The following is a 24285-nucleotide window of genomic DNA, read 5'->3' as shown; positions in this document are numbered from 1 at the left end:
TTCACAAGCAGTATAAATATCATTTAATTAAAAAAGTCATGTCAAATTTTACCAAAAAGGAGCATAGGTTTTTTTTCTGTTTACATCTGATATACACTGATTTAAAGGAGTACATATTATACTTGTAGAAAACTGTACATATATATACACAATACAAGCCAGTGTACAGACTAGAGTGGGGGTGAGGCACGGGGAGGTAAGAATATTGCAATCACAATAAATATTCAGTCCTGAGACAGAACGAGAGCCAAAGAGACTTCCGTGAAAATGATCAGAAGGCACTAAAAGCTTTAGCTTCCCCATTGCAAAAAAATGAGATGGAGTAGTTTATTGCTACTGACTAATGGAGCTGCATCTCCCTCTTCAAACTTATCCCTGAGAGTATGTTTCTCAAGCTGGTTATGCTGCTTTCTGTGATGGTTTCCCCACATGAAAGAGCTGAGGGATCCTTTGAATATCATGTCCTTTTTGAGTCTCATGAGAAGTAAATAATACTCATTTGGCCAAGATCAGAAATGTATACAGTGAAGTGGACCGCTGCATGGAGTATTGCTTCTACCACAGATTGTCATTTTTGCTTTAATGCCAACAACTGAAAAGCAGATTTCATTGAGATGCCAGAGTTATTTCTCTAACTAATTTGTTCAAGGATGAGATTTTCTCTTCCAGTATTAAATTTCTGTTGTCTGTGTTCTTCTGCCTCTGTTCTGTAACCTGCAGAGTTTTCATCAGCTGTGCATTTTCCACATACAGGTCTTTCAGTAATAGATTCGACTTGGCATTTTTTTCAAACTGGAAAATAAAATGAATAGCACTCCATTAATCTGTGTTTGGTGATGATACAGAACTCAAAAACATGCTGCTTACTGTTTTGCTAGAAAAGCAGTCTCATGAATATTAACTAGGAAATAAGCAAGTGCTATGGTCCACTGGTTTTAAGTTTTAACAACAGGTTTAAAGCAGGCTAACCTATGATGCTCTATGATATTTGACTACAACTCCCATCAGTCCCAGCCAGCGTGGCCATGGATTATGGGAGTTGTAGTTCAAAAGCATGGAGAGGAAGGCCACAAGTTAGCTGCCCCTGCTTTGAACAATTGTTTTTATATCAAGACCTTAGGAGGTAACCACCATTCTCCCTCATTCCCAGAATGTAGCCCATCTTAAACAGAAAATATGAACCAGTCCAAACACAGGGACAATCACGTCTTTAATTAAAATGATGGTTCTTAGAAAGTTGCGGTAATTTTAATGTTTTAGTGTTTTAACTTTTGTACACTTAGGTATAGTGATTTTTTTCTTGATTTGACTTTTCTGTAAACCACTTGGAAGTAGCAACATGACTAGTTTAGAATAATCCCTTTTCATCCATCTTCCCTCTTTTTAAAAAATAACAATTTATGTCAGCACATTTCCCATTCCCTTCGTGTTTTTACCGTGGAATAAATAGTTGATGTACAAACTGTCCAGAATAACAGCTTTGCTATAAATCCAAACTGGAAAAGTTTAGAACAACCACAGATCCAGTTTTAGCTTGAAGATGTGCTCTAAGAATGGCTATAGATAGCCTGTTCTAGTATTGTGTCCTACCAAACCTGCCCGGGAAAGGGGGTAGTTGTTCTTTTGTCTTTCCATATACTGTAGCCAGAAGTGCACTGACTGATGGGGTCACAGCTTATACCAAGAGTGGAGAATCCTGGATTTTGCCACATGGAGCTTTTATGTGTTGCCTACAAGCCAAGCAGCTTGCAGTTCACACAGTGTGCAGGACACTTACAAATGACTGGAGGGAACCAGAAGCAGTAGCAACCATGAAACAGGGTCACTCAAATACAATATATATGAAAATCATTCAGTGCCAAATACATTGACATAATTCGGGAAACATCTTGGTGGTGCCCTGGCTATTCTTGGCCAGCTTATGTCCTTTTCCAGACAAATTATATATTTTTACATTTAATAAAAGAATTAATGCCGTAAACAGATCATGGGCCCATAGACACCTAATCCCCATTCCACTGACCTGCTCCTTGAGTTCAGCCACCTTTTCCTGAAGCATTGTTTGCACGTTCTTCAAATTCATTTCCAGTTCTCCCACCTTTTCCTCCATTAATCTATGCACGTTCTCATGCTCTTCCTGCCAAATAAAGGGACCAAGTCATAGCCGTGATATTACAACAGTTATGGGAAGTAACTACCCTTGGGAAATCAATTCACTTCAAACAAGTCCCAATGCTGCATCTGAAATAACGATTTATTATATTGGAATCTCCTTGTAACTTAAAATTCACTGGTTCAAGTCCTACCCTGTAGAGCAGGAGAAAACAAGCTCGCTCCATCTACCATGTGATATTTCCTTTAGATATCTGAAGATGGCTACCGTTATATCCTCTCAGTCTCCTCCTATCCAGGCTAAACATACCCAACTCCCTCAACTATTCCTCATAAGGCTTGGTTCCAGACCATTTATTATCATCTTGATTGCCCTCTGCAACCGTTCTAGATTGTACATAATCTTATATCATGGCATCCAGAACTGGACATAGTACTTCAGGTGTGGTCGGACCAAGGCAGAATAGAGCTCATTCTCAAACACAATCCACAAATTATCCCAGATGTATATCGATGCTCTCTGTGCTGTCTGCAGCCAAGCCTTTACATAATACAGGTACAGGTAATCTCGGGTTAAGCACTTGATTCGTTCCGGAGGTCCATTCGTAACCTTAAACTGTTGTTAACCTGAAGCACCACTTTAGCTAATGGGGCCTCCTGCTGCCGCTGCGCCGCCGGAGCACGATTTCTGTTCTCATCCTGAAGCCAAGTTCTTAACCTGAGGTACTATTTCTGGGTTAGCGGAGTCTGTAACCTGAAGCGTATGTAACCTGAAGCGTATGTAACCCGAGGTACCACTGTATTTTATTCAGAGTTAAGAGTCCACTTTTCACTAGGATATAACTTTCCCAGCACAGTATTTTACATGCCGCGTTGCCGCAGATACTTAACTGCATGTGGTACTCCTGCACCAATAACAAAAGGAGGCTTGTATAATTTAAGTTACAGAATTTTGCTTCATGTGCTGGATCTATTGTACTTTTTTATTTAAACAGGCATATTAAGTAAGGGTTCCTTCCCTCCCCCCCCGAGCCCCCGGATTTTCACTATTAATTTTAACCGATCTTATCTCTGTTGGATGATTTTTGTAACTTTATTCTACAATGCTTAGAGACTATGGCATTAAATGGTGTATAAACGGTTGAAATAATTACATAACAAAAAATGAAGACTAGGCGAGAGTCGCTGTTTGAAAGTGCCTGTTTCAGGTAGGAAGAGGCTGTGTAAAAACCACACATGTACACATACTGCGTTTCCGCCTAGGGAGCCTTTATTTTTGTATGAGACGCAACTCGAGCACCATTCTTCCCTACCTGATATGTGGCCGCCTGCCATCTCATCTGCTTCGCCTGGGAGTCCAGCTCTCCTTGCAGCTGCCTGACCACATTCTGTTCTTCTGCCAATCTCTTTTCTAGCTCTGCAAGGCAGGCCTTAGGTACGGAATTGCCTGCCTGGCCCTTTAACTCTTCTAGCTCCTGTGAATGCCGAAACTTGGCCATGCTCAAGCTCGTGTTGGCTTCTAGTAGCTGCAATGCAAGAGAAAATTTAAAACATCATTAAATGTTGAAATGCTGAAGACCAGGAACAGAGCACCTTTCTTGGACTGAGCACTGGGGGAAACTATCATTCTAATAGTGGGTAGGGACAAACCCCACCACAAAGCTATTTCCCATAAAAGCAGGCATATATTTAAATCTAAAGCTTTGTCCTCTATTTTATTCATACCCTGGCTTTTTTTAAAAAACAAAAAAGTAAACACCTCTCCAATACCTTTCATCTGTCTTGCCTGTTCAAAGGCAGAAAGAACTTAATCCCAGATGAATGCAAACAAGGCAGATGCACTGCTAAACTGAAATAAAGCCTCAAACATCAAAATGCAATTGCTTCCTGCAAAAATGCATGCATGTAGTTCCAATACGCAGGGGTTACTTTTTGCCTATTTGCAAGAAACTACACGTAAGCCTGAGACATCAAATTGGGCGGGGGACATCCAGCTGCCTTGAAATAACCCCCGAAATGCCCCCCCCCATTCTGCCATCAGCCAATGGGGGGCAGGAGAACATTTTAGCCCAGCTGCAGAATGAGCCAGACATTTAACAGAATAGATTGGCTCAGGGGTTTCCCCTTTGCACTTGAGCAGATTGCGACAAGGGTAACTGCCAGTAGCCACCCAGAATGTCCTTGTGTTGGCAGAGCATAAAACTTTCCCTGATCCACAAGGTTAGATCCTGTACCATTGGTATTCTTCTATGGAGTTTTTAGCTTCGTTCTATTGTTTCAGCGGTTCTTTGTTTTGCACCATGTATACCACTCAGAAATTAAATAAATATTAAGTGGTTTACCAATAATTTTAAATAAATTAAAAATCGTCTCTGCTTTGATCTCCTTGCAGCAGATCTTGCCAAGCAAGAAGCTTAAAATTGTGCATTTTGCACAACAAATCCCTTTCCCCTCCCTACTTAATAGCTGATGGCTGGGCCCCAGTAGCACACAGAGAACTGAAATACTCCACAGTCCATTTAAAGGTTATTTCTCATCAGATCAATTCAAAATAAAGTAGTGGTACTAATCCACTACTAATTCTCTTGGAAAATCTCGAAGCCAGAATTTATTAATTTATTGCAATATATATCCAAACACAGGCAAAACAGGCGAACTCCAGTAGAAACTGCCCTGGTACTTTTTGCTTTTGCAGAGTAAGAAGTGCACAACCATTGTCAGTGAATTCATCTAGCTCTGTTTTTCTTTAAAGTTGTAAAACAGCAACACTGCTATCGCGCTACAACAATGCTACCCTCCCCTCAAATCTATGACATTGGGAATAGATCTTCTCTTAGGTTTAATGTTTGGACACATTTCTTTGACCAGGTGTAAAGGCTCTAGGCCTGCTCCTCTGTCCAACCACCGCTGTTTCAGCCGTGCCTAGGCCCTCATTTGTAACAGGCAGTGATGCTCCCAGTGAGCCAAAGGCAGGTCATATTCAGCTGCACCAGCCTACCCGATCCTGGCATTCTTCCACCTCTTCTCTCAGCTGTGCTTTTGTTAGCCGTAGCATCTGACACTCCTGTGTCGAGCGTTCCAGTTCAGCCTCCAGCTCCTGAGACTGGCTGGCCTGTTCAAGGAGAGAATGGCAGGAAAGGATGAGGCCAGCAACAATGTGGAATCTAATAATAATAATAATAATAATAATAATAATAATAATAATAATAAATGTTTATTTATATCCCGCCCTCCCCAGCCGAAGCCGGGCTCAGAGCGGCTAACAACAATAAAAGTAACACAGCATTCTAAAATCAATTCATTCTAAAATCAATTCAAAATCAAATTAATGGCAACCATTGGCCTAGCGTTCTTTGAGGATTACCAAAGGAGGGGGTCAGACTGTGCCTTGGCCAAAGGCCTGGTGGAACAGCTCTGTCTTGCAGGCCCTGCGGAAAGATGTCAAGTCCCACAGGGCCCTAGTCTCTTGTGACAGAGTGTTCCACCAGATCGGGGCCACAGCTGAAAAAGCCCTGGCTCTGGTTGAGGCCAGCCTAACCTCCCTGTGGCCCAGGACCTCCAAGATGTTTTTGTTTTAAAACTGTAAGGTCCTCTGTGGGACACAACATACTCAAGACACAAATCCTCTTGGTGCACGCCTGCTTTCTTGTGTTTGTGTTTCAGGGAATATAGGGGCTTTGGAAGAGTTTTTGAGCATCCCTAGGTTTTTCCTTCTGTGAAAGGGGTATTTCGAGGTACCTGTGACGATTTGTTAGATTCCCAGGTGTGTCCTTGGGCCTGAAAAGGTTAGGGATGCTTGATTTCGTATTTATCCATGCAAACCCAAACCTTATGTGTGACCATTGTAGTCTTCCTCCGATATGCCTAGAATGACACTCTTTCTAAATTCCATTGCATTAATAAATTCACTAGGCAAACAAGTCAACCCAATTACACTCCGATATTCACAGACTTGCTCTATGGGGCTGTTAATGGGCAGCCCATTTCACCCTTTATTACTCCCAGAAAATAATTGCCACTAGCCATGGGCTAGCAGTACACAGGCAAGAAATCATAAGCATGCTCAGATAGTTTATAATTTAAACCAAGTGCGCAGCAAAAAGAATGGAAGAATTTTCATTGTGATGGCTCCTTTTGAAAGTACTCCTCTTCCCCTGTTCAGCACTTCTATTTTTTATTTTATATAACAGAATGTGCATACTGCTTGATTGTAAATAAAGCCTCTAAGCGGTTTATACAAGGAATACAAAATTCAAACTTTAGTTTTAGTTCTAGTAGAGGAATGAAGTAAATGAAAGGTGCTGCAGAATTTCACCCGCCTTCTCCCAGAAGGCAACATATTTTAAACCATCTCCTTTGCCTAAACACAGCAACTCAGTGACCACCACAGCAACCCAAGCTTTCCATTGATGTAGTAAAAAGCAGTGCATCCCTGTATCCATGGTCCACGTATTAGGCCTTAGAAATTTCCACCAGAATATTGCATGGCTGGCTCAACGTTATAGGTGGGTTTGTGCAGTGGGAGATGGCAGCCTAGAACTGATGTGCCCCTTCCTCCCCGTACCGATCAACCTTACCTTTTCCCTCCAGGCCTTCAGCTGCTGCTCCAGCAGGGCCTTCTCTCCCTGCCATGCCAACCGCTCCTGAAGATGCTCCTTTGTCAATTCAGCAGAGGCCTCTTGAAATTGCCTGGCAACCGCAGCTTCGTGGTCCCTTTGGCTCTCCAGCTCGACAAGCCTCCGATTCAGTAAATTGACGGTGTTCCGGCTGACATTGTTATCACTGCTCAGTTCAGAGAGTTCATGGCTCAGCTGATCTATCCTGGTGTTTAACTGGAAGATTTCCACCTCGTAGTGTTTATTCTAAAGAGGCATTTCAGACATTCAGAGCTGCGGCATTCATCCCAACCAGGGGAAAACATCTTAACATCTAATCTTGAGTATTGCATCAGGGGGGTGTCTCATACTGCTTGCCTGCAAAGAACGGGTGCAGGGGTCTTCTCCCTGTTTTTTGGAGCACACTAGTGTACATTTCTTAACGAGCGTGGCAGAAGTTAAGAAATGCATTTTCTCGGGATGAAAGGGCTGGTTTGTTTGATGGTTGAATTACTGGAGCTATGGCAGGCAGAACAAAAGGAAGCACTGCCAGAGCAACCCAAGACTGACTCCAACGTTACACGTACATTGTTAAAGGCACATGTGCTGAAAGATTCAAAAGGTTGCAAAAGAACTCAACCCCTACTGAATTAGCATTTTTTAACTCTTTGCAAGGTGGGACAAGGTATGGTTTTGGCACTTGGAAATCCAACTTTCAGCCAAAGCTGATAAGATAAACCTTGGGCAAAATGGGTGTCCATCAGCCTAACCTTGCATGGACGAAGTTAGAAGGGTTGTAAAGCATTTAAACATTGGAAAGAGGATATAGAAATTTAATTTCTTGTGTCTCCAGATGGAGTTGAAACCCTGTCCTCTGCCTGAAACCCCAAAGAGCCAGCTGCCAGTCAGTGTAGACAATACTGAGCTACATACACAGCCTTTACCAAAGGTGTCATGGGCTTTGAAGACACTCAAACTCAGGACGCAAGGGAGAAATGTGCTAGGAGGAAGGCACGCTTGGCAAATCCACACTGTGATCAACTCCCACCCGGAAATCTATGTCGCCACGGTGGAAGGATGTGTGGATCCAGAATTGGCCTCCACAGTCACTTATGGACTCATTGTTAAAACCGTATTTATGGAAGACAATCTTACTCGGCTATGAGTGACTGCCGAAGAAGAAGACGACATAGACTAATGGTCTGACTTGGTATAAGGTTGTGTTTTTTATGACTGGTAGCAGCTTTCCAAGGTTTTAGGAAGAGCTTCCCCCATCCCTCACTTACTAGTAGATCATTTTATCAAAATCCCAGGACTGGGTCTTATGTAAAGGCATATCTAATTGTACTTCTCTCTCTCTCTCTCTCTCTCTCTCTATATATATATATATAATTTACCAGTTGATTTAATTCTTCTATTCCATGCATCACCTTCTCTTTTTCCACCATCAATTCGTCAATACGTTTTCTGAAGAAGGGAGGGAAAACAATTTAAATTGTACAACCATTTAAACATATTTTGCATAGATTCTAAAACGGGAGCAGGAAACACGCTGCCACAAGTCACAGCTGATGTTTCACTATTGTTTGCAACATCCGTGCAAGTGGCTTGCAAAAAAAAGGGGGAAACGCAACTTCAGAAAATGAGTTATGTTGGTCCTCAACTCTCAAGCATCTTGAATTTTTTTTTTAAATAATATTAATAGTAGGTCTGCTAAAAGCAAAGCTGTTTTTCATGGCAGCTGGATCTAGCCCTCTTATTTTTAGTCCTCCCACCATGTCTATGTACAGATTTAAGGTACACAGACCTTAAGGACCAGACTGGCAATTCTTGTACAGTGGTATCTCGGGTTAAGTACTTAATTCGTTCCGGAGGTCTGTTCTTAACCTGAAACTGTTCTTAACCTGAAGCACCACTTTAGCTAATGGGGCCTCCTCCTGCTGCTGCACCGCCAGAGCACGATTTCTGTTCTCATCCTGAAGCAAAGTTCCTAACCTGAGGTACTATTTCTGGGTTTGCGGAGTCTGTAACCTGAAGCATATGTAACCCGAGGTACCACTGTATTCATACAACACTATAACTGAGCATCCCGTCAGGTACACTGGAGCACACACTTCATTGCACTGATGCAGCCACATTCTGAGGGCTCGCTGTGCGCGGCTAGACCCTCTTGCCAATACACAATCCTTTTATTCAGTGAGTTGCCTCTTGGGAAGATGTATGGTTTCACATTTACAGTTCCTCTGCAAGCTTCCCAAAGAACCGCCCGCCCCCCTTTTAACCTGTGCTTTCTGTTTGCTTCACCAACATCCTCCACTTCTTGCTGAAATCTTCCAAGTTTATTTTTTAGGATGAGGTTGTCTTCTGAAACTCTGTGGAGCTCAATTCTGCATTACGGGAAACAAAAAAGTATTGAAAGACCAGAGTTAATTTGGGGAAGTTAAAGATATCAGGCAACTGGATTAGCCATACTCAGCTAAGCATCATCAAAATAAATATGTCTGAGAACAGGCAGTGGAACTGGACAATCCCCTAAAAGAGAAGCTTTTTTTAAAAAAATCTTATTATACGCAATGCTTTTAAAAGTAGCTGCTTCCAAATGTGCTGTTTATACCCACTTACATCACAGAAATCAAAGAGAACAATTGATGGATGGATGTTATTCATATTATTCCATTACACCACTTGCTCAGTAAGGGTCAAACTACATCAGGTGTTAAAGGTAAATAGTAAAGGAACCCTGGACAGTTAAGTCCGGTCAAAGGTGACTATGGGGTTGCGGCATTCTTCGGGCCAAGGGACCCAGAGTTTGTCCACAGGCAGCTTTCCATTTCATGTGGCCAGTATGACTAAATAGCTTCTGGCACAACGGAACACCAGACGGAAACCAGAGCACATGGAAACACCGTTTACCTTCCTTATTTACCGCTCTCCTTATTTACTCACACTGGTATGCTTTCAAACTGCTAGGTTGACAGGAGCTGGGACAGAGCAATGGGAGTTCACCCCATTGTGGGGATTTAAACTGCCGACCTTCTGATCAACAAGCCCAAGAGGCTCAGAGGTTTAGACCACAGTGCCACCCATGTTAAATGTTAAGTGTTAAATGTTAAATGTGTGCCAGCACTACACATTCACTTATTTTATTCTTTGAATGGCAGCTGTTGGGTGGGTGGGGTTAACCCTTTCTCCGTGTGCTACGGACTTGCCAAACATCCCTCCTGAAACTACTGGCTCCCGGGTTTTGCTACTTACTTATCCTGTTCACAGGCAGTCTATGACTTCTTTCTTCTATGAGACAAAACTAGAGCTCTATGCTATGGCAGGGGACACACAAACTTGATCTCAAGTCACTATGAGAATAGTAGTTGTGACCCAGAGATCTAAAGTGCCCCATAAAGGAACACATGCTCTGTTCTCTTTGATGTCAGGCATGTTTTGTGTAGTTGCATCTATTGAGCATCCCTCGCAGAAGAAAATGCATCCACGCACACGAGAACTGAAAGGCTGCATACACATCACACATTTAAAGCACACACACCTCAAATCCTGCAAACCGTTGTTTGTTGTGCATACAGTCAGAGTCTGAATTAATGCACACTATGGAACAGAATTTCTATTGGAAGATGGATCATCTCTGCTATAAAACGTAGCACGTGAACAAGCCCAAAAGTAATAAGCAAGCATGCAATGATTAGTCAGATCATTTTAAAAAGATGAGTGCATTTTTATAGAAGAACCATACATTTCATAGAACGGTAGCTGTGAAGCAGCATATGAGCAATAATTCTTTAGCAGGCACATGGAGAGCCATTCCAGAGACAGTGTGCCAGCCAGACAGCTGCTTCATGGCAAAAAATGTCACAATTCCCCAAAAGTGAGAAGGGAATTGGACCGGGTACCATACAACTGCATTGGTGAGAAAGGCTTTTGCCTAAATTACCAAGGGTTCAACCATAACACAATGTAGCAGAATATGAGACTACCATTTATATTGCCAAGTGCCCCTGTTTCAAAACAGTAATGTCACCAGACCTCATGAAGTGTGTCTCAGCCTCATGCTTCATCTTCATGTCTTCTTCCAGTCTGTCCCTTTCCTGGGCCAGTCTCTGTCCCAAAATGGAAATCTCTTTGGCATAGTACTGCTCCATTTCTGACCTCTCCTTCTCAAAGCTCCTCTCGAGTTCGTGGGCGGGAGCTAGTTTCTGAAGCTGGTCTTTCAAGCCATCTATCACCTCCTGGCATTTGGCGTTCAGCTCTTCCAAATCGCTCTTCTGTTCCTCCAGTTCGCTGATCTCAACCTTAAAACCTTGTTCAACATCCTTCCTTTCCTTCTCAAAGTTCCTTTTCATCAGCTCAATTTCTCTTTCGTAGTAATTGACCTAGCGCAGTAAAACCAAACCAAACTTCTGTTACACATTCTTTTAGGTAGCATGGTTAATACATGCACAAACCAGTCAAGAGTCCTTACTTCATGTTTAACAACTTGGTCCTTGAAGTGAGGCACTGCAAGAGCTAGAAGCCTAGGCATTTCAAGAGGGTAGGATTTTTATACAGAATGAGGGCATTTAACAGCAGGAAATTTTGTGTAAAGATTTATTACTCCATACAGACTTGCTCCATTCATACAGAACTAACTTGTCATCCACAGTTGAACCAAGCCCAGCCTTTTCTACAAACAGCCATAATATGCCATCCCACATTCTCCTGAGAGAATGTGGTGTAGTGGTTAAGAGCCGTGGACTCGTAATCTGGGGAACTGGGTTCGCGTCTCTGCTCCTCCACATGCAACTGCTGGGTGACCTTGGGCTAGTCACACTTCTTTGACGTCTCTCAGCCCCACTCACCTCACAGAGTGTTTGTTGTGGAGGAGGAAGGGAAAGGAGAATGTTAGCCGCTTTGAGACTCCTTAAAGGGAGTGAAAAGGCGGGATATCAAATCCAAACTCTTCTTCTTCCTAATTTACATTGGCGATGAGATACTTAATTTACAACAGCAATGGAGAAAAGCGCCACAAAAAACCCAAAACATTTCATTATCGTAAATGAGTTTACATCTATAAAAAAAAACTACTTAAAATGCTGAGTTATTTTAATTTTAACAACAAAAGCTACATCATTTGGTCAACATACTCAAATGTATCCTGCTGAGCAAGTAACCCAAAGACTGCATTCAGAAATATATTGAGAGTCTACTGATTCTGATGACGATTTTAAACCTGAATTGGCGTTTAAACACCTGCCTGTGTCTTCCTCCTCAACTCACCTTGGTTTCCAGCTGTATTTTCAGGTCTTGATGCTGTTCCTTCAGTTCTTCAACCAGAAGCTCCATTTCTATGCTTACTGAATAGGGACCGGATTCAATGAAAACGACACCTATAAATAAAATTATTCTTGAAAGAAAGGAAAAGAACAGGCCCAAGAATGCAGAATCGTGGAGGATAAAACTACTACTACAGGATGACCATGCCTCTATGAATGGATGAAGCATGTTTCTCAGTTGCTGGAAACCGCAGGAAGAGAGAATGATACTGAACTCAGGTCCTGTTTGCAAACTGCCAATAGGCATGTGGTTGGTCACTGTGAGAAAAGGATATTGAGCTAGATGGACCAATGGCCTGATCCAGCAGGATCCTCCTTTGTTCTTAGAACACTGAGGAAACAAACTGCCAAGATTGATCATCTATCTGGGGTGTGGTCACAGTATTACATAGGGCACATGGGAAGGGGAACGAGAGCGCAATGGTTCGAAGCTGTATGCTCTACATATAGAGGATTTAACCTCCTTCCGTCAGGCCTGTAAGACAGAGCTATTCCGCCTGGCCTTCAATTTGAATTCAGCCTGATCTTTTATTTCCCTTCTCTTCTCTTCCCTCCCCCTCCCTTTTTATGAAGATTATCCGCTCTGGGATCCCACAGCTAATTCTCCCCTGGCCTCCTCGCTAGCCCAAGTAGGACCAATTCAGCCAGCTACCCCTGGGGATTATCTAATGCTTATTTCCCCTAAACTGATTTTTGAATTTTATTGTTATTCATGTTTTTATACTGTATTTTATGCTGCTTTTATAATTAAGTGTTTTAAAATAAAAAAATTCCTTCCAGTAGCACCTTAAAGACCAACTAAGTTAGTTCTTGGTATGAGCTTTCGTGTGCATGCACACTTCTTCAGATACACAGAAAGCTCATACCAAGAACTAACTTAGTTGGTCTTTAAGGTGCTACTGGAAGGAATTTTTTTATTTTGACTATGGCAGACCAACACGGCTACCTATCTACTAAGTGTTTTAAAGTTGTTGTTAGCTGCCCTGAACCCGGTTTTTGAACCGGGAAGGGCGGGGTATAAATAAAAATTTATTTATATTTATATTATTTATAAATATGCGCCACGGTGATTGAATAACTTAAATTGTGGGCCCGTTATCAGAACTGTTTACTGACACACTGGAAAGGTTTCAGAGTCTAGACGGCTCAGGGCCACAATACCTCAAGGACCACCTTTTTCCATATGAACCCTCCAGGACCCTAAGATCATCTTCTAAGGCCCTCCTTCGTGTGCCTCCTCCTTGAGAGGTCCGGAGGGTGGCAACATAAGAACGGGCCTTCTCTGCAGTGGCTCCCCATCTGTGGAATGCTCTCCCCAGGGACGTTCGCCTGGTGCCTTCATTATACACCATTAGACACCAGGCAAAACCACTCCTTTTTAACCAGGCATTTAGTTGACCTGTACCCTTTTAAAATGTGGCTCTTTTGGGAGGGGTGTTATTGAGTTATCGTTCCTATTTTGATTTTATATGTTGTGATCCTTTCTGTGAACCACCCTGAGACCTCCGGGTATAGGGCAGTATATAAATTCAATAAAAAAATGGTAACAGTTTAGAAGCATAGCTGTCAACGTTTCCCTTTTTTTAAGGGAAATTCCCTTATTCCAAATAGGATTCCTGGCAAGAAAAGGGAAAAGTTGACAGCTATGTTCAGAAGAGCCACGGGTCACATAGGTCATGCATACCTATTAAAAAAACAAAAACAAAGGAAAACACACACACATGCTTAAAATGCATGTTATACAGGTACACTTTCTGGGAATGTGGGATTAATCATAACACCTCAGGTAACAAATCTTACAAGTCTTGAAGGGATAAGATATTAAAAACAACAGAGGTAACTGTTTTAGCTGTCTGGGGGAGAAACGTGATACATTATTCTTTTAATACGCACTGGATAAAAGAGCTGTGGGTTGAAATTACAGACCACGACACCTGCAGCTGAAACATTTGGGGAAATATCTGTAGCCCTTGAAGAAGCTGCCTGGGAATCTCCGTATCTGGAGGTTATCCAGAAGAAACTGGACAGGTTTGTCAAGAGATGCTTTTGATACTGGATATCGTTCCGCCCACGGCACGGGGCATGGATTAGGTTTCTCTTGAAGAGTTCTAGAGCTGGCATGTATCTTAATGCTTACTCCTTCTTAGAAAATGCACACAGCTGGGAACATTTCTTACCGTTTTGGCCTGCCATCGGAAAGTGCTGGTGTCCAAGAAGGAGTTCCTCATCTTTTTGTATGGTGTCTTCAAAGAAAGGAAAAGGTACACAGTATGACGAAAGGAGTTCTTCAAAGATTTGGTACAGCAGAAGGGAAAAGGCAGAGAGGACCTTGCGTACCACAATTTGCTTTAAGATGTTTTCATTGCTGTATTTTAAATTGTCGTGATCCCCTCTAGGACCTTAGGGTCAAGGGTGGGTAATAAATCAAATCATCAGCAACAGCAACAACTTGCCCTTCTGGTGCAAGAGAGAAGATTGGGTGCAAGGACCATTGTGCCAGAATGATGCGTATATAACATCAAAGCAGTGTATCAGGATACTCAGTAGAGCCCCCCAAAAAACTTTGAATCATACAAGCACACTAGGGCACAGTGTGGGGAGAAAAGGGTACATAGCATGAAAAGGGCTGAAAATTTTAAAAGGCGACTTTCCCCATGCTAATAGGACCTGGATACAACACTGTGGACATAAATACCAATAAATTCCTCTATTCTGCCTCTCAGCATTGGGGGTGGAGTGGGGGGAACAGAAGGGTCTTCTTCCTAAACCCCTTGTGACTAACAGACACCACTGCATTTAACCTACAGTGGACGCTCGGGTTTTGTTTTGTTTTTAATTTATTATTCATACCCCGCCCATCTGGCTGGGTTTCCCCAGCCACTCTGGGCAGCTTCCAACAAAGACTAAAAATACATTAAAATGTCACACATTAAAAACTTCCCTGAACAGGGCTGCCTTCAGATGTCTTCTAAATGTTAGGTAGTTATTTATCTCTTTGACATCTGATGGGAGGGCATTCCACAGGGTGGGCGCCACTACCGAGAAGGCCCTCTGCCTGGTTCCCTGTAGCTTTGCTTCTCACAATGAGGGAACCGCCAGAAGGCCCTCAGCGCTGGACCTCAGCATCTGGGCAGAATGATGGAGATGGAGACGGTCCTTCAGCTATACTGGGCCGAGGCCGTTTAGGGCTTTAAAGGTCAGCACCAACACTTTGAATTGTGCTCTGGAACGTACTGGGAGCCAATGTAGGTCTTTCAAGACGGTGTTATGTGGTCTCAGTGGCCACCCCCAGTCACTAGTCTAGCTGCCGGATTCTGGATTAGTTGTAGTTTCCGGGTCACCTTCAATGGTAGCCCCACATAGAGCGCATTGCAGTAGTCCAAGAGGGAGATAACTAGAGCATGGGTTGCGAACGTGATCCGTGTAGGATGTACGTCCGCAACCCGCAGTGGAGCGTCTGCGCACATGCAGGTTGCAATTCGGCGCTTCTGCACATGTGCGACCACCAAAACCCAGAGGTAACCTGTTCTGGTACTTCCGGGTTTTGGCGGTCTGTAACCCGAAAAAAGTGAGAGCTGGACCATAAAGAAGGCTGATCGCCGAAGAATTGATGCTTTTGAATTATGGTGCTGGAGGAGACTCATGAGAGTCCCATGGGCTGCAAGAAGATCAAACCTATCCATTCTGAAGGAAATCAGCCCTGAGTGCTCACTGGAAGGACAGATCCTGAAGCTGAGGCTCCAATACTTTGGCCACCCCATGAGAAGAGAAGACTCCCTGGAAAAGACCCTGATGTTGGAAAAGATTGAGGGCACAAGGAGAAGGGGACGACAGAGGACGAGATGGTTGGACAGTGTTCTCGAGGCTGCCAACATGAGTTTGGCCAAACTGCGGGAGGCAGTGGAAGACAGGAGTGCCTGGCGTGCTCTGGTCCAGGGGGTCACGAAGAGTCGGACACGACTAAACGACTAAACAACAACAACCCGAAAAAACACAACCTGAAGCATCTGTAACCCGAGGTATGACTGTATTTGATTTAACCCGATTTGACGTTCTAAATGCAACTTGCAATACGCACCCAGAATTCTGGCTTTTACGTTTTCAGGCAGCAGCCTTTCTCCACGTCTGCTGGCCTTCATTTGACACCAGGCTAGACTATGCTTGCTTTCGTGCAGCTGGGAACGCAGTTTCTCCACCTCCATTTGCAGCTCATCGTTCTTGTCGCGCAGCTCCTGAAAGGGAAGAACCCGGAAGCTCAAAATGTGGAACAGCCTCCCTCAGATCTACATCGCTGGGTGCACAGCAACCATTCCTTGACAAAATAGCCAGGTGTGCTTGCAAATAACTCTCACAGAAATGCTGTAAGACAGTCTTTAAAAAACACAAGACACTGAAACCTAAGAAAAGCATGCTGGATCAGGCCCGTGGTCCATCTAGCCCAGTGGCTCTCTAACTTCTTTCTTGGGGCCGCACTTTCAGGAAAAGAATTTGGTCGCTCCATGCCACGTTTTTTATTGACAAGGAATACAAAAAGAAGAAACTCCTAGCAGTGCTTGATTTTTAGCACAGAACAAATTGCTGCATAGTATCATACAGTTAAAAGGGACGCGGGTGGTGCTGTGGGTTAAATCAGAGTCTAGGACTTGCCGATCAGAAGATCAGCGGTTTGAATCCCCACAATGGGGTGAGCTCCCGTTGCTCGCTCCCTGCTCCTGCCAACCTAGCAGTTTGAAAGCACGTCAAAGTGCAAGTAGATAAATAGGTACCACTGTGGCAGGAAGGTAAACGGCGTTTCCGTGTGCTGCTCTGGTTCACCAGAAGCAGCTTAGTCCTGCTGTCCACATGACCTGGAAGCTGTACGCCAGCTCCCTTGGCCAGTAAAGCGGAATGAGTGCCGCAACCCCAGAGTCGGGCACGACTAGACCTAACGGTCAGGGGTCCCTTTACCTTTACTTTATCATACAGTTAAAGTAAAACCAATCAAACAAAAGTGAAAGGACAGAGGGAAGCAGAAATAGGCTCCAGCAGAGCCCCCTGGGCATGTACTTTGTGCAGATAATTCGAAATATAGACTCCCAGTGTCTGAGTGTTTATCCTCTTTGTGATGCTTTCTTAAAGGTAGCTGCTTCAGATGCTGCAGGAGCACTGAACCCTTTTCAGCAAATTCATAATTTTTTGTAGTACAGCTGTTCTCCCTCACTGGATCATCACCTTGTCGCAGTGTGTGGGCTTGAACGTTCCTGGGATCCTTGTGAGCTGTTGAACTGAAGGACTTGCTCAAAAACAAAAGCCTACCACTCAGTTCTGAAAGACACCTGAGTTTTCTGGAGCCACTGTGAAGTCTGTGAGGGAGGGAGAATTGGGAGCTACGGACAGAACTGAATTTAAAAAGATCTGCACTTCTCATTTCCTTAGCTGACAAGGTACACGAACGATATAACTTTACAAGTGCAGAAGTGACTAGAGGGGGACAGGACTGAGGCCTACACAACACAAAGGAGGTAAAAAGCAAGTCGCGATATAGAAGTCCATGGAAATGGGGACTCAAGCATTTCCAAAAACAAAAAACCTGGTAACACGCAAGATCTCAGGCTGCAACAAGGCATCATGCAGGTTTGCTAAAGAACAGTATACCGCTACAAACAAGTGGATCATGCACACACCTGAGGAGCGGAAAGTGCTCACCTTCACTCTCTATCAGGATGTAGCAGCAGCAAAAGTCAAGAGTTTGGGGAGAAACAGGGAGAACTGAATTGGTAGCAGGACACATGAAATAACTCTAGTGCAACAGCAGTAGTTCTACCCGCACTGTCGGAAGCGACAGATATTACGTTGTGATTTCCTTCTGGCAAGAAGCAGAGCTGGAGCAGAACGGCAATAGTCACATGCTCCGAGTTATCTCTACAACCATTTGGTAAGGTGCCCCCAATTTGTATTCTAATAAAATATAGCTATCCTATGGTTAGGATCACACTGTTCTGGTGTACGAGTGCAGCTCTCTATCTTCTGGTATGGAGAGTTGTATAGCTATCTAGAGGCTCTGTAATTAATGAAAATACATTTAAAGTGGTATCATACCACTTTAAACAGTCATGGCTTTCCCCAAAGAATCCTGAGAGCTGTAGTTTGTTAAGGGTGACGAGAGTTGTTAGGAAACTCCTATCCCCCCCCCCCCGCAATCTACAATTCCCAGAGTTCCCTGGAAAGAGGAATTGACTGCTAAACCACCCTGAGAATTGTAACTCTGTGAGGGGCAAAGGGGTTCCCAACAATTCTCAGCGCTGGTAACAAGCTAGAGTTCCCACGATTCTTTGGGCATAGCCAAACCATTGGTTTTTTAAAAAAATGTAACAGCAAACCATGGTTTACAGTTAACCAGGAAGTAACTAGCTAAATCTGCACAAGGGAAGGAGGAGTGCTTGAGGCTTGATCACATAACATCAAACTATGGTTTGGCACTACATCTGAACTTACGCTCTGTGTTTTAACTGCTATTCTAAAACGTGCCATTGAGGAAATGGTGTAGGCGCTTATCAAAAGATTGCTGATCTTTTAAAGAAAAGAGGCACGAAGCCTTAATTATGAGACTTGAATGAAGGCTGTTCTCTCAGCACTCGGATGGGTCCTCCCTGCACGACACCATTTATAACACGTACAGGCCACCTACCCGGCACTGCAGCTCATATTCCTGAATGATTTTGGCAAAGCGTTCTTCTTGATCAAAGAGCTCTGTGCTGTGTGGATCCAGCAGCCCCAGCTAAAGCAAGCAAAGAGGTTTATTTTAAAAGTATTAGTGGTGAAATTACTATATTCATTCATTCATTCATTCCAAGAAATTTATACACCCCTTGATTGGAAAAACAAACCCTCAAGCAGTTTACAATTAGCTGGTGGGAGCCAATTTTTCGGCAGCGGAAGGCTAGATTTATAGCTTGACCTTAAATACATTTGATTTGGAAGCTCTGTCAACTTCAAGAAAACGTGATTTTTAATACATGCACTTATCCCTGTGATTAGGAACCAAATAAGGCCACAATAGAAAGCCAACCGAAAGAGGTCAAAATCCTACAACAGAGATAAATATGAATTTTATTGGTTTTCAATAAAGAAGAAAGCATTTTCATCAATCCGAAGCTACCTTGTCTTTCAACATGAAGTCGAGATCCTTCTGAAGATTTAGTACTTGCTTTTCAGATTCAGACAACTTTTGAACCACTTCAACAAGTTCACTTTGTAAGCGACTATTCTCCTTTTAAAAAAACCAAAAATATGAAAAAAATGAAATCGAAAGTGCACATTTACGCTCATTAAACATGACACTGGGGTACCTTTTTGCGATTCCTGAGCAAGATACCAACATGTAGGATACAAAAAGGCTAGCACTCAGAAGCAATCCTGAAAAAACTAGCTCCACCCAACAAGGTGCCCCAATCCTAAAGGGATCATTTGGGGGGGCTGGAAGGGAAAGTAAGTTTCCACCAGCCCTGATAGGTGGATGGCTCTCTTTGAAAAGTGGGTTAAATTCATTTAACAACAAAATACAACTCTCTAGTCCTCATGGCTGCAGATTAAAGTGTAACAGTAATGCCTGGTGAAGTCTCCATAAGAAGAGACGAAAGCATATTTATACTTAATATGTACTGTTGCAGAATTCAGCCTCCTTTCAGACAGGATTTTTACTTTATTCTTATTTTCAAGCTCAGAATATGCAGTCTTGCTGTAGGCTGCACTGGTCATCCTGAAGATAACAGATGCTCTGAATCTTTACCTTGATCACTAAGCTCAGCTTCTGCCTCAGGCTAGATTCTTCCTCTTGAAGAGATCTGATGTCTGCTTCTAACTTGGTTTTCTGGTGGTTCCCTTGTTGCAAGAGCCGCTCCTTCTCCATCTCCGCTTCAGACTTCATAACACTGAGTTTCCCTCTGTAGTCTTGCTCAAGGTCTCTGCAAGATACAAGCACTGTTACTGGTATGTGCAAGTATTTTCCATGTGAAAATAAAAACAGAATGGTCCACAAGAGAAATGACTAGTGAGACTAAGGAGTTGGCCTCTCTACAGTCACAATTTTGTGAGCATTGGCTGCATAGCTTATGCTGTGCTGTTTCACTGGATGGCAAGTTGGATCTGCTCTTCACACTCCTCCTTGTGTATAAACCCCATCAGATAAGGACACCAAAAAGCTGGCTCACGTACTTCATTTTACTCTCATTGTGGTGCTCCAATGCACTATTGTGATCATCCACCTCCTCAAAAAGCTGCAGCTTCCGCTTTTCCACCTTCTCCAATTCAACTCGCGCTTTGTCTCTCTCAGTGGATATTTGCTCTACCTGAGCTCTGCAAAGACAGTGAAGGTGCTGTTAAGTATGCATCCGAAATGATGCAGAAGCATCTTTCTGTTCAGTTTCAATCCTACCATTTCCCATGGTATTAGTGCAAAAGAACACCAGATTATTATTATTTAATCCAATTAAAAACTGCATGTATCTGTTATCTTCCTATATACATAAAACAGTAAGGCTGTCGCCACGCTGTGGTTTGGGTAGCTACCAAAAGATGGCCACACCAACTCCTGTGTGACAACAGAACAGCAGGCGAGTGGTGAGAAAACAGCACTGGGTGGCAGACAGCGCAGACAAGCTGTTTAACAGAGGGAGGGAAGGTGCTTCAGAGAACAGTTTGGACAAACTGCTCTCTGAAGTGCTCCCCGCTCTTTTAAAAGGGCTGGGAGTTGAGGTAGGTTTGGGCAAACTGTGAAGCAATAGGTGAAGGGGTGGGCGAGGTGTAAAGGGAGAAGGGGTTGGCCAGGAATGGCGCCTCCACCCAAAACAGCCGAAGAACAAGTTACTCTAGATGGTGAAGTTCGTGTCTGTAAGAAGCAAAAGCTGCCTGTTGAAGTCCGCTCTTGGGAACTGTTATCTCCTCATCAAGGGCTGCAGACAGCTCCAAGAGGTTAACTCTCTCCTCCATGTTGAAATCCAGACTCTGTTAAAACACACACAGAGAGAGCTTCTCAAAATCAAGGGAAATGTAAGTCAAGAGGTTCTAAAATTACTGCTATCGATATTTATTCAATGCCAGTGTGCTAGGCTCTGTATACAGAACAGCCAGAACAATTGAAAGAAGGGGGCTTTAAAAAGGCCGATAGCAGGAGGTGCAGAAAGCGTGAGGCTATGGTGTTCCAGAAAAGGCTTGGCAGAAGTGGGATTTAGAGGGGGGCTGCCTTAATAGAGAGGGCAAAGCTGTTTCAGCAGGGATAGTCAATGTCTTGAACTACAATTCCCATCATCCCTGTCTGTTGACCATGCTAGCTAGGGGCTGATGGGATTTGAAGTTGAAAACATTTTGAAGGCACCATGTTGACTATCCTTTCATCTAAGCCAGTGTTTCCCAAATTTGGGTCTCCAGATGTTTTTGGACTAGAACTTCCATCATCCCTGACCACTGGTCTTGATAGCTAGGGATAGTGGGAGTTCAAAAACCGCTGGAGACCCAAGTTTGGGAAACACCGATTTAAGCCATCAGAAGAACCTTGGGCAGAAGGAGGAGAAAAAGGGTCAACAACAGATGGGATCATACAGCAAAGAAAACAAGAAGGGGAAGAATTTCAATTCCCAGGGTTCTTTGTAGGGTGCCACTGTTGTACTACTTTCTGAGTAGCTTAAAATGTGTCACACGGATGCTAATTAATATGAAGGCGCCACAATTCATCATTGGGATCTTTAGTGGGAAAGAGGGATGCGGGGGTGGGGGCGAGAGAGAAGGGGGGAAATGCTTTTTCTTGGGATGAAAGGAAAACCAAAGCCTTCGTAATCTGTAAGGAGCAGCTAGAAACCTTAAGGATCTCCTTGCAGTTTTCAACCCCTTCCTGGGCCCAGATGGAGACAACTTGCTCAGGCCTTGCAAAGCCACTGCCATCATCGATGCTGGAGAAAAGATTCAAGGCCACGGAGCCAGATAAGAAGGATGGAGTTGTGCTTCTGTGCCCACCGTCTTTGAAAATCTGGGGGCGGATTGGGGAGGGAAGGGATTGGGGGAGGAAAAGAAGGAAAAGTCTGTTTAGACAAACAGTGTAGCAATCAAGTGAGACCTGAAAGGCAACATGTTTTTACCAATGAAGAACATCCTTACGCATCTATAAATAAAGGAAGTTGGTTGTTCGCAGCTACCAGGGATTGCATTTTAATATCAGTTGTGATCGTATGTACAAACAAATGCCTTCAAAAAGCTTGTCCAAAGGTGAGCTGTAAAAGCAGCACTGTAAGGAGGAGACACTGTAAAAGCTTGCCTAAGTTTAAATCAGTTCTCTAATCCTCCACCTAAACAGAATTAGCTGTGACATTTGTTATCAGCCGTGACTCCCGCTAATTGATTTACGAACCTCGATTAGCGATTTATGGCAGCCCGGCACACTTCCGCTCCGGCTCTCCGTCACGGCTCAGCAGAGCTTCGCACAGCGGTGTAAAACTGTCACCAGCTTGATTCAGCTTCCAGACAAACACACAGAGTCCAGTTTGTCTATTTACAGCATTTATTCCAACATTTCTCAGGAATTTCCAGGACTATTTGCAGCCATGCCAAGACCGCGTCTTTTCCCCACAGAGTACAGAGTGGGACTGACTAACTCCTCCCAAACTCCTCCCAGCTTCTAAAGCTGACGTCAGAATGGTGTGGCATCATGGGAAGAACTTAACTCGTTAAGTTCCAGCTCCAACACCCCCCCTTGCCGCACCTTCTGACAAGACCTTTTTGAGTTCAACACCTTTCCCTTTGCCTTGTGCTCCTTCCCAGCATCTTTCCCAGGCACCTGTTGAACCCCTTCAACACTCCCAGAATCACACTGTGCGAACCAGGCCCACGCACTTGTCGCCTGGTACCTTTCCGGCGGAATGCCCTTCGTTGAGCGACTAGACCTTCTGGGCACAAACTCAGATGTTACCTCTGACTCACTGCCACCAGGACCTGTGTCCTCAGCCTCACGGGATTCCCCCTCTGACTTAAAACGTTTTCGAACCTTCTCCATTACACTCACAGGAGAACTGGGTTCGCTTTTGGGTGTTCTCTTAACCTGTGGAGAAATTACAGATACCTCCTCCTGTTCCTGACTTTGGTCAGTTACCTGATCGTCATCATCAGACCCAGTTTCTTCTTCCTCCCCCTCAGAATCTTCCTGTTCTGAATCAGAAAGACATTCTGAAAGAACATCACGCTTGGAAGCAGGTTTTGACTTTTCATCCTGCTCATAGAACTCAGCGTGCTTGCTGATCAGTAACTTACTCTGATCACCTGATGGAAATGCAAACCTCCATGCATTCGCTGTTGGCTCATACCCACAGAAGATCATTTTCCGGAACTTGGATCCATCTGGCCCCTGCAACGCAGCAGGTACTGACACAGATGCACATGACCCAAACATACGCAAAAAATGAATCTGGGGTTTCCTGCCATGCAACAGCCCAAACGGTGTGTCCCCTACCATGGAATTGTAGGTCCGATTCCAGGTGAAGCTCACATACTTGATTGCCTCCAGCCAAAACCTTGGAGGTAACCCAGAATCTTTCAGCAACACCTGTGCAGTTTTAACCAGAGCCTGACACTTCAGCTCTGCCTCCCCCCTCTGATTGGGTGAAGTCACTGTGTGACGTATCCCTTTCTTGCGAAAGTACTTCTGCAAAGCAGAACCTGTAAACTCAGCTCCCCTGTCACTTGTGACAGCTTGCACTTTGGTGGAAAACCTTACTTCCACCTCCTCAATCCAACGTTTGATCAGCTGTGCTGCATCATCCTTGGATTTGAGACCGTGTGTCCAGGAATTCTGTGTAAAATTATCCTGCATCGAGAGCAGAAACCTTGACCCTCCCAGACTTGGTTCTTTTACAGGACCCCACAAATCTATGTGAATTTGTTCAAAAGGCCTAGTGGTTATCCTCTCAATCTTTGGATAACTGCATCCTTTTATCTTTGCCAGCTTGCAAGTTTCACAACTTACAGCATGTCCACATTCTAAAATCTTACACCCTTTAGAAACTTCCGGCAGCACCTGTAGTTCTTCTACTGAACTATGAGCCGTCCTAGCATGCCAAATATGGGCACATTGCATATGAGCGGGAATTTCAGTACACAGGGCTTGTGCTTTCTCAACCTTCCCCTCACCCTCCAGAGACGTTTTAAGAATGAAGAGATCATTCTGCCCCTTTTTAACCTTGGCAAGCATCCTCCCTCCTTTGGAGATTGTGCACACATCATCCTGAAAACAAACC

At 43.8% G+C, this 24285-nt stretch overlaps 1 protein-coding gene across 3 annotated transcripts in view; it reads right to left on the bottom strand.

Moving 5' to 3' along the window:
- The window catches only part of NINL (ninein like), a 49355-nt gene continuing 25070 nt past the window's right edge, over nt 1-24285 (bottom strand). For all 3 annotated transcript variants that reach the window (XM_083494143.1, XM_083494145.1, XM_083494144.1), the window contains exons 8-24: nt 21861-22028; nt 20874-21010; nt 20222-20362; nt 19797-19971; nt 19167-19277; nt 18696-18785; nt 16107-16260; nt 14206-14271; nt 11973-12082; nt 10743-11089; nt 8990-9094; nt 8105-8174; nt 6690-6974; nt 5111-5224; nt 3426-3638; nt 2024-2137; nt 1-792 (exon numbers count right to left, since the gene is read on the bottom strand). In XM_083494143.1, the coding sequence (XP_083350269.1) occupies nt 607-792; nt 2024-2137; nt 3426-3638; nt 5111-5224; nt 6690-6974; nt 8105-8174; nt 8990-9094; nt 10743-11089; nt 11973-12082; nt 14206-14271; nt 16107-16260; nt 18696-18785; nt 19167-19277; nt 19797-19971; nt 20222-20362; nt 20874-21010; nt 21861-22028 (2586 nt within the window). In that variant the 3' untranslated portion in view covers nt 1-606. The remainder of the gene's footprint in view (nt 793-2023; nt 2138-3425; nt 3639-5110; nt 5225-6689; nt 6975-8104; nt 8175-8989; nt 9095-10742; nt 11090-11972; nt 12083-14205; nt 14272-16106; nt 16261-18695; nt 18786-19166; nt 19278-19796; nt 19972-20221; nt 20363-20873; nt 21011-21860; nt 22029-24285) is intronic.

The sequence above is a fragment of the Podarcis liolepis genome, assembly GCF_965112155.1.
Source record: "Podarcis liolepis genome assembly, chromosome: 3".
In the NCBI taxonomy this organism is placed as follows: domain Eukaryota; kingdom Metazoa; phylum Chordata; class Lepidosauria; order Squamata; family Lacertidae; genus Podarcis; species Podarcis liolepis.
Note: the sequence above shows the minus strand (reverse complement) of the source record. Positions and strands in the feature narration are given on the sequence as shown.